General features: G+C 46.3%; 1 protein-coding gene across 3 annotated transcripts in view; it reads right to left on the reverse strand.

The window, feature by feature from the left end:
• The window catches only part of ZCCHC2 (zinc finger CCHC-type containing 2), a 283,093-nt gene extending 278,326 nt beyond the window's left edge, over nt 1–4,767 (reverse strand). For all 3 annotated transcript variants that reach the window (XM_078687775.1, XM_078687777.1, XM_078687774.1), the window contains exon 1: nt 3,925–4,767. In XM_078687775.1, the coding sequence (XP_078543901.1) occupies nt 3,925–4,527 (603 nt within the window). In that variant the 5' untranslated portion in view covers nt 4,528–4,767. The remainder of the gene's footprint in view (nt 1–3,924) is intronic.
• Nucleotides 4,768–14,621: the final 9,854 nt, after the last annotated feature.

Raw genomic sequence — 14,621 nt, forward strand, 5'->3', positions numbered from 1 at the left:
GTCAACCACATTTTTTTCGGGTCCCGAACTGGTCCGTACCACTCGTTTGTAGCCAAATTGTGACGTGCTTGGTAGCCGAAATACGACCGAACGAGTATGATACACGATTCAGACAGCCGCTTCGCCTCTGTCTCAGAGAGACAAAAAGGATGTCGAGATCATACCTCGGTGGTGTAGCAGGCCCCCCCTTACACCCAGGGGCCTCGGATTCGGTCACAGGGTCCCCCCCGATCCAGGCATGTACAGTATGGCATAGGGTGTGCACTTTTCCCCACCCACCTATTTTTGCTATGAGAGCCTATGTTTCCCTTGGAGTTTAATGGGAGTCTGAGCGAACCCAGTGTGTAAGCATACGGCTGCATTGTACTCGCTCGTTCAGAGTACCGGAGCACATTTAGCTCAGAAAGCCCTCCGAAACAGACTTGCGCGGAGGCTTTCTTAGCGAGATTAGAATCAGGCCCTAAATCTGGCTCACCATAGTGAGAAGGCGAGTGAATTTTTCAAAACCTGTGTGGCATGGTTGCACCCCTTCCAAGCCCTGAATGAGTAAGGGCCATCTATGGCGGACCTGTGTCCGCCCATCTAATTTAGATGTGCGGACATACAGGTAAATCTTCACTGCCCATCACCACCTGGAAAACCATGGTGGTACGGGACAGTGTTAACTGTCTAATGCCCACCCTTGCCTTGGAAGATAACTCCCATGGTGAAAGGGGCATGTTTCTCCCACCCAAAGAAAAATCAGACTTCGGGATTCTGTTTAAACTTTTTTTTCTTTCTTTCTTCAATTGATGGGTGGCTCAATTATGTTGGAGTAGTGCATCAAGCGTAAAAGGCACTGACAGCAATCACAGTTTCAGCAACTTATGTCAATGTTTTTATTTAACCGCCAGCTTTGCATTTGTTTCTAAATTTGGAGAAGGAGAAGTCTTCTTGGTTAGCCAAAAATGTAAATATGAACCTTACTAAGAAATCCTCAATTTTTTGGGAAATTTGGGTAGCTGTGGATTTTAAGCCCAGCTCAGCTGTCACCTAGGCAAACATGCACCTTTTTAAGAACTACACAACCAGGGGGTGTGTGGCTTGTGTGGTTCACACCAGGTAATTTTACCCATAAGTCCTTGGAAACTAACTTTGATTTAACACATTTTTCTCACATTTCTGTGATGGAAAGACTTTGAATCTGCGGCAGCCAAAGGGTTCCACTGTAAATTCCGACAACTCCTGATAAGGGCGGTCCCCCACTCGTGTGGGTGTGCTAAGTGAAAGACACAAAAGGCCCTAAACTGCTAGGCTGAGAGGCAGATGCTGTATTTGGTACCAAGCTGTAGCGCCACCCATGCAAATCTATGAACCACAGAATTTTTTGGAAAACTAGACAACCAGAGGAGTCTAGGGCTGTGCGTGACTTGCAAGGATCCCACAAGGTTCTTACCCACAATGCTCTGTAAACCTCAAACTCTGCCTGAAATCAGGAATTTTTCTTCCATTTGTGTGATGGAAATTTCTGTAATCCACAAACTTATGCTTTACCCCACTTGTGTGGCTAGGGTTAGTGCCCACTACAGGAATGGCTCAAACCTAGGTCAATGGGAGCCCTTGCCAGGGGACAGTGTTTCACCTGATACAGGAAACCCCACAAAAAATGAATCCCACAAACTATTGGTCCCGACGATGACCCGGAGAGGGCGCAGGTTGGTTGAAACATGTAGACCATTTTTATGGTGATCCGTTTTTAACTATGTGATGTGAGGGACACATCGTACATCTCAATATCACAGCTACCTTTCATTTTCAACCTTACAATCATCTAAAATTTATTAAAACAGCTTTTTCTAGATAAGAGGTCATTTTAAACCACAATTCCACATTTGGATCTCAATCTCTCAACCAGCGGTCACCTCCTGGTGAAGGAAATAAGACCCAATGATGAAGAGTAAGTCGATGGCAAAGCCGAAAATAGCTGTTGAGGGTGCCACAGAATTTTTCCTATTGTGGTCCCTCCAGCTGTGGCTGTCCCACTCCCTACTTTGATTTTTTGCTACAATTTACTTGGAAGCCGAGTGGGATTACAGCCATGCAAGGCTTCTCTTCCCCTCCATTGATGAATTTCAATATTGAAACACTTCTGACTTATCCTCCAAACACTGAAACATTAGCCTCACAACAACAAAATCCGAGTAAGTCAATGGTAGACCCTTGTTTTCATGTCAGGAAAAACTTCAAATTTCCACAGGAAACTAATAATTCTATTAATTGTAATTATTAAATTAAAGAACCTCAGATACGTTCCTAGGATCTAACGAACCAGTGATTTTTCAACTAATTTGTCCCACAGGGGGAGCATTAACAAATGAAGCCTCCCAATTGTAAGCATTTTTTACAGGAAACAAAAAGGTATCTTTGGACATTACTTGTAACTTACCATGTGGGCAAAATTCACAATTTTCCAAGAACTGAGTAATTAATTATATGGTACCTGTATATCTTTTTCTTGGCTTATCATAGCATTGCTTCTCTACATGTGAGTAACCGCCAACTTACTCATTACAGTGCCCTAAAATGACAACCAGACCCATTCAACACCCTACTCCCTAGAGACCACAAGGACTATGTAAATAAATCCAGATTAGAAAGACAAAAAAAAATACACAATGAAAGCATTGTTGTGCATTTCCTATAAAGCATTCACATACATGCTTATTAAAAAACCAAGAACAAATTAGGCAACTCCATACTCTAGGAACCAGGGTAATAGCAGTAGATAGTAAAGGATTCCTTTAGAATTATTTACACATGCCTTGATACTACTAACGATCCAAATTAGACTGATCTGCAATATAACCCTTGACATTAAAGTTTGCAGGCACTCACACACAATTAGCAGGTCAAGTTCAATCTAATGCAGAGCATGTTACATAACTACCTCTAAACAAAAAGTGATGGCAGCAAAAATATGAATTGAAGTGCTTTATAAAAAAATGCTATTGAACCGTTAAACCGGGGTGGCTAGTGAAATAATTCTAACGATCATTCAAACTGCGCTAAAACCCCGGGTGAAAATGGAAAAAAATCAGGATTCTTCCAGCTGGAAATAAGCAGTCCGTCTCCTTATAGTGGAGAAGTGTGGCTCAATGGTTAGAGCGGCAGACCCTGATGCAGAGGTCTAGCCCGGGACCAGGGTTCAATACCCCGCCTCGGCGGGTCTTGGGCTCAAAATTCCACAGACCTGATAATTCTCGCCTCGGTGCCTATTCCAATCATGGAGTCCCACTCTGCAACTCTGGGCAATAGCTTGCTTAATCTCCACAACGGCCCCCCACAACGCTAAGGATGCCTGGCCTCCACCTTGGGGGTGCCCAGGAGTGGACACCTCACAGGGAAAGCCAGGATGGGTTCCACAGCGGTATCCGTACAAGCGCCTTGAGACCCTTGCGGGTGAGTAGTGCGCTATACAAGTATCAATTTACATTACATTTACATTGTAACTGTTACATAAAGTTAAATAACGCCTATGGCTGCCTGCGATTTGAATCCGTGGTTGGGTACAATGCACAGAAAACTCATAGGCTTGCTTTTTAAACAGAAACAGAGGCAAAACAGCTACATTCTTTTTTCAAGAACGATTCTTATTGCAAGCACATGGCAGTCGGTCTAAAGAGGCGGCATTTATTTTTATTTTGGGTCACATGCTTACAAAAATAATCGCATCAAACTTGCTATGGCCAGACATGCTAGCTCTGCCAATGCTTGATGTACTTGTGATCACATGCAATCTTTGGACTTCAGTTGCTGTCTTGTCTACAGTGTAGAGGGGTCACCAGTGGAGTGCAACCGGAACATCCCAGATGAATGGGCTTGCCATCATGTGGCAGCAAACAACACTTGGGCTCTCAGTGTGGACCGCGATCGGCAATCACTCACCTCCGTAGGTGGGCTGGGTGTGTGAGGCGGGCTCGGTGCGGGGTCCAGGGCTGCGCGGAGCTGCTCGAGGCGAGCGCGCAGCGTGTGCCGCTGGTGGAAGGAAAAGGCTGGGTGCAGGGAGGCCATGGTGTAGAGCAGAAGCAGCTCCTCGCGCTCCTGGGGGCTTGCGTCCTCAGCGGGGACCCCCGGGGTAGGGGCGGGCAGCAGGCGAAAGAGCCGGGCCGCAGCCTCGCGGTTCTCGGAGCCCAGCAGCGCAAGGTGCACGATGAGGCGAGCGCGGGAGGCGGGCTCGCGGAGCTCGGATTGCGGGTCTCGCGGCTGGGGTCCCTCCCCGCCGGGTGGGAGGCTGTTGGCGCGGGCCTCGGGTTCCCGAAGGTAGTGGCAGTCGCGGCGCGCCAGGTCCTCGAGGCATGCGCCCAGGAAGCGCAGCTCCAACGGATTGCATAGGCCCAGCAGCCCACAAGCAAACTCCAGGCGGCGGGCCGGGCCCAGGTTCAGCCCGAACCACTCGTACACCGACTCGCGCCGCAACAAGGTCTCCCCGGGCGCCTCCTGCTGCCGGTGCTGCTGGCTCTTCCGTTGGGGCAGCTTCATCTTCAGCATCCTCGGCTAGGGCGCCGCTGACATGCAGGGCAGGAGGGGGCCCTCTCAGGGGCGGCCCATTCTCTGGGGTCAGGGGGGGAAAGGTGCGCACGCCCCAGGCTCGCGGAGGTCGCACTGTGACGGCCGGTCGTTCTGTGACGCCGTTGCCGCTTTTCAGGGTTCACAGAACGGCACCTCCGCCACTAGACTCTGCTGGGAGAGCACAAGCTGCGTAAGACAGGCGCCGGTCTCCCCCGACCTATCAGAGTTCGACGGCGCTGTCAGACGTCATTTCGACCTGCTTCGTAGGACGCCTCGTGATTGGCCAAAAACTGTAGAGGTAGTAGAAATAGACAAATAACACGGAGAGTCATGCTTCCGAACGCATCGGCCATGTTATAACGGACTGTTTTCGAATTTATGGACAGAGCTACGCCTGTGGGAACGTTTTATTTAGTGCATTGACGTTTCCATTACCCTAACTAGTAGTGTGATGGTACTTTGCCAGGCTGCACTCTTGGGTTTAGAATAGCTTGTCATGTTGTCTAGAGCAGGGTTTTAAGTGGAATGAAAAAACCGGAGGGTCTCTCAAAGGAGCGTGGCCGATGTAATTAAGGGCGTGGCTTAAAAACACTTAAACTAAAAAATCTGTGCTTAGCATAGTGTGCCCCCACGACTTGTATTTTGCCGTGTCTGTCATTGCATCTAGTTATAATATCTACAAGTCAGGACTATTGGCTTTGTCAATGGTTGTTAGTTGCATAAGATAAATGAGCAGCAACTATGGCTTGTATATAATATTGAAAAAGCTTCCACTTAAATCCCTGGTGACACCAGGACAATGTTGCTGCTCCTGAGTTTTAACAAGAGAAGGCAAATCCAGAGAGAAAATGACTCTGTAGTATCCCACTTTACTCTTCATGTCTATGTATGCCATTTTCCACCACATGCTCACCCAGTGGAATGTTACTGTGATGATTTATTACAGAATGTTGGGAGTCTGTGAAGAAAAGTCACAGTTGAGAATGGGCTGAGCAGCATCCTGGCTGCTCCTGGTGGGGCTAGTTAAGGACCTGTACTGGACTTATCTATCTTATCTACATATATACTTATCTACATGTAATAAGATGAAGTAATGAGTAGAAGACGAGATGTAGCATATGCAGAATGCTTTATTGATCAGGTGGTAGATATCAAGGGGGGACCCCACCAGGAGCAGCTCACTTGCTGCTCAGCCCGACTCTAACGGATCCACACGCTCACACACAAGCATTCCAACACTCCATTCTCACTTGCACCAACATTCCACTAACATTCTACTTATGGCTGTGCTACAACGGGTGCCGGGCGTTGAGGGCGGTGTGCCATTGTCGCCCCACCCCCCTCCTGAGACCTATGGGGCGTGGATCTTTTAACTTTCAAACTATACAGGTACCTCCATTTTTGAGAAAATACCCCACTACTTGTTGGTTTGTTTTTTGCAAATTTTTCACAATTTTTTTTTAAACTTTCACGTCCTCTGGTAAGGGTGGGCCTTAGCGCGCCCACACCGCCGAGGTACACATCTACGTGGTCCTGATGAAAGCCCAGTAAATCATACACATATGGGCAGACACATGTCGACCCCACTGTAAGTGGAAACATCCAATATAATACTTGGTAGTTTTCCAAACACATATGGTTTTATCTATGCCGAGCTGACCACCGAATACATTTTTCTTCTGGTACAGCCTCTTGGCATTTTTAAATTACCACTTTTTCACATCACTGTCACAACAACCAGCTCGTCAGTAATCTAGCGTTGTAGCACACCAGGGAGGCATTCAGCTTCTCCTGGTGGGCCCGATGATGAAGCATGTCACCACCCAGGGTGGTGAGTGAGGGCTTCTAGATAATCCCTAATGATTTCCAGTGTGATGAAATTAGGTGATTTCCTCCATTCTCTATTCCAGTGCTTACATTTAATCTGACACTCTTCTGTTGTTTAACATATATTGACCTCGGGGGACTGAGAGTGTCCCTGTGTTTCCCCCTCTCTCTAATTGTTGTTACTGATTGAGCAGCAAAACCTACAACTAGTCCACTACACTACAATAAATCATCCTGAACTACATCAACCTGTCTGGACTTGATTACTACAATTTTATGGCGACGATCTGGAGACTTACCTACGTGCTAAACAAAAGAAGTCAATGTTCAAGAAGTCAAGATTTTCAAAGTGCAACAAGAAACTACAAACTACGTATGGAACAAGGACACTGGCTCCCTTTAGCCCCACCAGTGACCTTACCATCTGCCTCCCGCAACCTAAATGTGCCAGTTCTTGCTGTTCATCCTCCGCTCTACAAGAGCTGCAGTGTCTCTGCTCATTTTTGTGTTTCTGACACCAACCACGTTGAGACAGAAGTTTCACCTCAGCTTACATTGGAAAAGCATCTGGCGAAGTGCTACTTAAAGAGCTGCTCACTTTGTCAAGGGCGTCTACTCTCCATCAACATATCGACCTGCGTGAGTTTTGTCTCAAGTATTTTTCAAGAGGAGGAGATCTTGTGTGGCTCTACAGGTTCTTCTCTCAGTTTTAGTGAAACGTTTTCACATGCATTACATTGAGTGATGTTTTGGAGGAAGAACTACTTGGCAGTATTCTGTTTTATCACATGTGTATTTCCTGGATGCCAGCTGTCAAGTTTTTATTTTTGGAGTGGTCATTCTAACTGCCTAAGTATTAACATTTCTCCGCATGTCTTCAGCATTACGTTTTCTAACAGTCGAGTCCAAGTCTGTCTCAGCGCTCCTATGGCAAATTTGATTTCTGGTAATCTGTGCACCTCTAGGGTTTAAATTCGGATGAGGGCACCGTCGTTTTGGCAGCACATGGGGGCCATGGGAGGTGAGACAACTTTTGTTCTTTTTTTGGTATGTTAGCTGAGACTTAATGACTGTGGGAGTTAGTTAATCACCGTGTTGCAGTTCAAAAATCCTGGTACAAGCTCTCCTTAGCTCTCGCATTCCTACCTTCATCATTGTACTACGATGTCACCATGGAGCCCTTCCTACTTTGCTGGGTGTTCCTAATGGTTTCCTGCTTCTGGTCACTGCATGCACAGACGCGCCGTGAACAATCCGGCGCTGTGTATGCAGCTTGCCGCCATCTTGTGGTTGGCGGCTGCTTTTTCCGTTCTTTCTGGTTATGCCTGTCTGAGTTGCCAACCCCGTGTGGCATTCACTCGCTTTTTTTGGAACATCGTTGGACACTCTGCTGTAACAGTCTACTGTGGGTGTTGGAGAACTACTTCTGGAATCGTCATTGTGGATTTCTTTTTATGAAAATCTCAGTTTCAAGCATGTTGGAGGTGATGTACAGTGGGTATTGTTCCTGCTATGTCCACCATGCTTTTCTCTGAAGCCAGTCTACTTTAAATGGACATTTGGATTACACAGACAAGGCATATTGCAAGGACCATGGGTAATGTTTTGCAGCACTAGCTTGGGATCTTTTTGGTGAAGATCTGTTTTATTGTGTACAAGATCCGTTTCATGGTATATATATTGTCGTTGCTTACATTTGATAAACTAAGGATATTGCAGGTTCTTTTTTTTTTACTTTCTACTTTACTTCATGTTATGTGGTTTGACAATGCTTTGGGTGTTACAGCTTCATCAAAATCTGCGTATTCGGGGGAGGAGCCAAGCTCGCGTCCGCGATGGCCGCGTTTTAGCTCGGCTCCGTTCGCTTTCCTGCCTGGAACGTCTATCCTGTGTCTTATCCTGCCCCGGGAAGTATTCTTTGGTAGACTATGGAACTAAGACATTTCGCTGGCACTTACCGTCTGATCCGTCTGTTCCTAGGTGCCGCGGATCCTGAGCTGCGCCCTTGTTCGCTTCGGGGCCTCTGGAGCGGGCGGGCCTGAAACTCCTCGGCGGCGCCCGGGCGGGGCGGAGCGCTGTAGCCGGCCCTTGGTGGAGGTGTGGGCTCGGTCGGAGAGGCCGATGTGCAATTAGACCGGTGACGGCTCTCCGGGCCTGGACCGGCGATCCTGCGGCCTGGTGTTGAGGCGCTGCCTTCCATGGACGGGGGTTGACCGTGTATGTGGCTCGTCTCCCCTTTGTTCTCCTGTCCGGCCATCTTGAGTCCCTCCGCCCGGACTCGGAGAACGGAGCCGGTGGCGTGGGGGAGCCGGCGACCCTCCTTATCCTGGTGGCCCGCCTACCTGCCCTGGGGGTGCCTCTGCTTGTGGTCGGCTGTATCCTGTGTGACCCCACTTGTGGCCGGACGGGGGTCGGAGATTGCTGCGGCCCCGCCGGGCTTTCAAGATGGCGGCCGGCTCCCTGTCTCTCAGCCTGGCCGAGACTGGCGACGCTGGTCCGCCGCATGGCTCGTTTGCTGAATACCGTAAAGGTGAGCCTACGCTTGGCGACATCCTCGCCGCCTTGCGCTCCTGGAGTGCTTCCGTGACCGCACCTATCGCTGGACTGGATGATGATCATTTTGCCGGGCCTGCTGGGCCCCCCCCGATGTGTGCGGCTTCATCGCTGCTGTGTGCTGCTGGGACTTTCCTGGAGGTCGTGGACCCGGCGGCTGCCGCTTGTTTGGGTATACGGATACCCGCTGCTCTCAATCATCATGTGATTTCTCCTGTGCTGAGGGTTCGCCGGCCGGGTCCCGTCCGGACCGGTCTCGTTGGATCTCCCATTCCTTTTTTGCCTCGAATGGCCGAACGAAGATCCTGTGGTTGCTCCGCCGAAACGGCTTTCCTCCTATTGTCGGCGGAACAGTGCCTGCATTACCTGCGGTGGTTACCGTCTTTTCCTGTTCATCTGGGTCGAAATCGATATGACTTGTGTGGATTGACGATTGGACTCCCTGCTATTCGACTCTGGTTCCTCATGATCTGGTTCCTGGTGCGTTGGATGCCTACGGCTTTGGATAGACGAGGACAGGGTTGAGATGAACTTGCCTCGGTGGACTATTATTTTGCGGTATGGTCGGATGATCCGTTTGTGACTGTATGACTATGTTCGATTCTCCTTCATGTTCCTGGAGCTTATCCTCGTAATTACTATCTTCCCGTGGGCACTGAGTGTGTTCGGACGGGGGGGTGGGAGCTGATGGTTTTGATTATGTGGCTCCTCTCCCGTCGTTGTCTCCCTATTTCCCCTTCTTCTTTTTGTCTTTGTGGTTCTTTCTTTACTTTTAACGCTTCTATATTTCGGGTTTCTAGTTAGGGCGACAGGCACGCTGCTGGGGGGTAGGCCATAGCCTTCTGCAGGGGTGCAGGGTGGGGTGTGCGGGGTGGGGGGGGCTTCTGTCATTTTGTTTTTTCCCCCTCTTTTCCTTTTTTGGTTCTATGGCTCTTATGTATCCCTTTTTTCGGGACGCGGTGTCTGCATGTGGGCCCCCTGGGGTGTTTTTTGCTAGCATGGGCCTTCTGGTCTCCCTGCCATCACGGTTTACTACGCATCTATTACTCCTGTTACCACTGGTTCCCTGTGCCGGTCTATTTTTGAGTGCTTTGTTAGCCATGGGGCGCATGCTGTGATGCCGCGTTCTTTCTTCCCCCCTTTTTCCCGATGTCCTTTTCCTTTTTCCCTTCCCCCCTTTTTTTTTTCTTCCCTCCCCTGGGTTGTTGTAGCAGAGGGCTCTTTGTTTTGTAAGCCTATTTTCCGTTCTCTGTATCATTGTGTGTTCTCGTAGTGGTGGGTGGGCGCTGGGCAGCGGTTGCAATTGCTTACTAATGTGGGACTCACGTTCTGCCTTTGTTAAAATGTAACTGTTCTTTTTGAATTTTCCTGTATTCTGTATTACTGCTTGCTCGCGGCCCGCCACGGCCCTCTGGACCTTAATGATTGCCATCATTCTGCTATACCCCTTCTTCTATTATAAAATCAACCTTCTCTCATCCTGCTCGTGGTGGTTGCTCTGTGGCTTTTCGCCTTTGATTCCCGTTTGGATTACTGTGGTACCCTGCTGGAGCTTCTGTCCTGACCATTGTGCTTCTATAATTGTGGTGGCCGGCCCGATGGGTTGTAGGCCCGTATTTGTGAGCAATTTCTGCACAATAAAGGTTTAAAAAAAAAAAAAAAAAAAAATCTGCGTATTCTAGTATATTCCAACGTGGGCCATTATTGTAATGTGTTTGATTTCTGGCATTTGAAGTGTTGAGACCTTTATTCTACAGGTTGTATTTGTTCTAAAAACAAGTTACTGGGTGCGTGCAGTGTATCTAAGTGTGCACAGTGTACTACAACTCAGGTGTGTGGTCGCTCACCGGCATGGCTTTCTGGCGTGTTTTTTTTTCTCTTTTTAAAAATATGTACTCCTATTACATTGTTTGGTGTGTGTCACATGGATACGGTGACACATACACACATAGCTGTAAGTGTCTGCAAATGAAATGTTAATGTAGTTTGTAATTTAAGCCTGTTTTATAGTGGTTGCGTTTTACCACATGCATTTGTGTTTTGGCTTGGAGTACATTTCATTATGTTACTGTTTTTCTACACTTTATCCTTCATAGGATTGTGTGTTGGGTTTTGTACATATGTACATGGACTCTAGGTACTCACCGTTGAGAGGTCATTATTTTAGTTTACATGCAAATTCTACATTTTGTTCGTTTCTACATAAGTATAGCAATGGGTTCTAGTCCCATATGTTTACGTACGTACATGGACTCTAGGTACACGCCGTGAAGAGTTCATTATTTCTGTTTTACATGGACCCTAGGTACACACTGTCAAGAGTTCATTATATCAGTTTAAATGCTTGCAATCTACATTTTAGTCGCCCCTACATAGGGATAGCAATGGGCTTTAGTCCCATTTGCTCACAATACACTTGCATGCAAGCAATCTAGTTTTTAGTAGTCCCTACATAGGGATAACAATGGGTTCTAGTACCATTTGCTCACTATAAACTTGCCCTTTTTAGGTTTTTTTTCTGGGCATCTATGCATCGGTGTTAGTCCTTTTGCCTTATTTAACCATCTCTATCCTTAAGGACTGGTTATGGGTTCCTACCCATTTGAAGTTGTTTTTACAAGGACTATTATTTCATGGGTTTTAGTCCCATTCGTAATAGTTTTGACCCCTTTTCCTCTTGGCAGGGGTTGGTCTTGGGTAATAGTCCTCCAATTTACACATACGTTGCTTATGTCTTTACTCTTATTTAGAGTGTGTCTCATGGGTTCCAGTCCCATTTGACTCAACGTTATGTATTTTATTCTTATTACATTGTCAATTTTGCATGACAATGTTATGTTTATATTATATTACAATGTTAATTTTATAACAAGGAAGTATGAGTGATCTTATTGTATTTTTCTCTCATCTTCTCTGTTTTCTTGCTTTTTCTGTTCTCCTCGTGATGTCTTTGCTCTTTTTCATCCGTGGATTATTGTTTCTTGTTGTTAGTTCTTTTTTTCTTTCTTCTCCGTCTTTCCATTATCGTAGTGCGTCTTTTGAGTTCTTTCTTCTTTTTCTGGTTGATCTTCCTCCATCACTTTGTGTCTGTCTGGATGTAGTCAAATGTTTTGTTGTGTTGTGCTATGCTTTGCCTCCTCGCATGTCTGCCTGGCCAGTAGGTGTTTTTGGGGTAGTGAATGGTACTTTCACGTCTATTCTTTTTCTCGTTGTTTTCTTTGGCTGTGTCTTTTCATCCTTTTCTGTTTTATTTATAGAAGGGAGGGTGGGTCGCATTTATCTGTTTCTTCATCTGTCGCTTCCTCTTTTCTTATATACTCCCATCTATTCTTTCTGTTCTCCCCTTGCAGTTCATTTCTTTGCCTCGCTTTGCTGTTTCTCTATTTCTTTATCTTTCCTTCCATCTTTTGTTTTTGTTACATAAGAAAGGGGGATATGTAGTATCCTAGTTTACTGTTCATGTCTATGTATGCCATTTTCCACCACATGCTCAGCCAGTGGAATGTTACTGTGATGATGTATTACGGAATGTTGGGAGTCTGTGAAGAAAAGTCACAGTTGAGAATGGGCTCAGCAGCATCCTGGCTGCTCCTGGTGGGGCTAGTTCAGGACCTGTACTGGACATATCTATCTTATCTACATATCTACAATAAATCATCCTGAACTGCATCAACCTGTCTGGACTTGATTACTACACTCTCTTTAAAGGATTTCCCTTCCCCTGCAACGCTCAACTGGCATGACGTCATGCCCTAACTTCTCCACTAGTGAGAAGTGAGCAGTGTGAGTACACGCACATGATGTGCCATGCTGTCACTGCAGTCCAGAAAAAAACAGACCGCCTGTCCCAGGGCACTAGACAGAGGCCGATAGAGACCCATTTTGAGGCCTCCTTTAAAAAACTGCCAGTGTTCAGACCAGGTGAGACCCAGCCCACTTAAAGCCCTGGTCTAGAGTATCTGAAACACTAAGATTGGGCACTTGCTGTATGTGCTTACAGAAGTACCCAGTTTATTGTGGTAGTGCAATGAGACATAGATGACTTCTCTGGCGACCACTCTGCAGCTACTTATAAATCTTGGGTCCTTCCGATGAGCCATATTCTACCCTTGTTTGGTAGAGCAGCAACAGGAGGGAAAACTGTAAAGTCAGGGCGTTTTAGTCCTGGCCCCTTGAAACATCTCTGTAAAAAAATGTCCAGAGAATTTTTTTTTTAAAAACAGATTTTATTTGTCTGGACACACATATTATGCATTGCCCCGGACACCGGAGACTACTGCAAACAATGACATATCAAAAATAAATTGACATACTTTTGATGGAAAACTGTACCCCAACCCCCCTCCCCCCCCTCCCCCCTAAATGCGTAGCTCTTGAAATAAAGACAACATAATTGTACAGAAAACATACGGAGTCGAGCCAGGACATAGCACAATAGTAACGAATGTCTGAGTGTTAAGGTGACAGGAATGCAGCTCCATCGGGCGGCAGAGATTTTAATTTTTGATTTGTGTTTTTGTATCGTTAGAGAAGTAAATTAGTGTTGTATATTGTAATTTTTACATTTTCTATGCTTGTTTCCTTTAGCACGATCATGTGCTTTACTTTATATATTCTCTATTTATTGGTTGTTTCTTTATTATGATGCAATTGTTTGGAAATTCTGGAATGTTATTTATATGACTTATTGGAATGTCTGTACCATTACTGATTACTATTGTTCTTCTGCTGCCACGTGTGTGTGGGCCTTTAGATGTTATTTTCTTAATAAACTTCTTTTGATCACCTTATAACTTCTGTTATAACAAATTTGGCAATGATTGGAGAAAGGAAGTTGGCCCACCGCAGCATGAATTTCTAATTTGGTGACGATTGGAGAAAGTAAGTTGGCCCACCGCAGCGTGAATTTCAAAGTGAAAACTCGTCTATTCTACTTCTCACGGCGAATAGAAATTGGATGTGATGGTTCAACTGATTTTCAAAGGTACTGTTGATGGCTTTGTACAGCTGAATTACTTAAAACCGGCAATTTTAATTTTTGAAAGTGGAAGTTTTACCTGTTCAGTGACAGTTGAAGCCCCGCAAGGCATCTTCACCGTTCTTTGAATGTGCAATGGTTGCAGCGTGAGACATCAGTTTCTCGTGTGTTTTCTCGAAGCCTATTTGGACTCCCCGGGGAACCGCATCTCCAAGGTATGTCTAATAGGTCACAGCGTGCCGCCATTTTGAAAAGGAATTACCAGTCTGAGGTAATGTTGTGAACGTATCTAGGACCCTATTTAAATATTCCCGATTCATGCCCTTATGTGGTTATAACAAATCATATCCTTATAAAGGCATAAGAATCATATCCATATTTAGTCATAGCCAATGCAGTCCAAATACGGCAAGGCTACTCCCATAGACTCCTAGAAAGTACAATGCGTTCTTTAAACAAACCAAGCCTGCAGCAGCCCGGGAATTCCCCCTGCTTCTGTTTTGATTTGTCCAAGAACTCCTCGAGTCCTGAAAGAACTGCGAGTTCTTAGTGACGTCTTATGTCCAACCTTACGTCAAACTCTGCACCTTCCAGGTATAAATATACCAGCATCTGCCTTAACCAAACACACGGTGGTTTGGAGCAGATCAGCTATCTACTTGCCCGATGCCCTGCTGATGCGAGTGCCAAAGGAAGCCGACCCTCCCATTGACGC

The sequence above is a fragment of the Lissotriton helveticus genome, chromosome 4_1 (genome assembly GCF_964261635.1).
Source record: "Lissotriton helveticus chromosome 4_1, aLisHel1.1, whole genome shotgun sequence".
NCBI classification, from domain to species: Eukaryota; Metazoa; Chordata; class Amphibia; order Caudata; family Salamandridae; genus Lissotriton; species Lissotriton helveticus.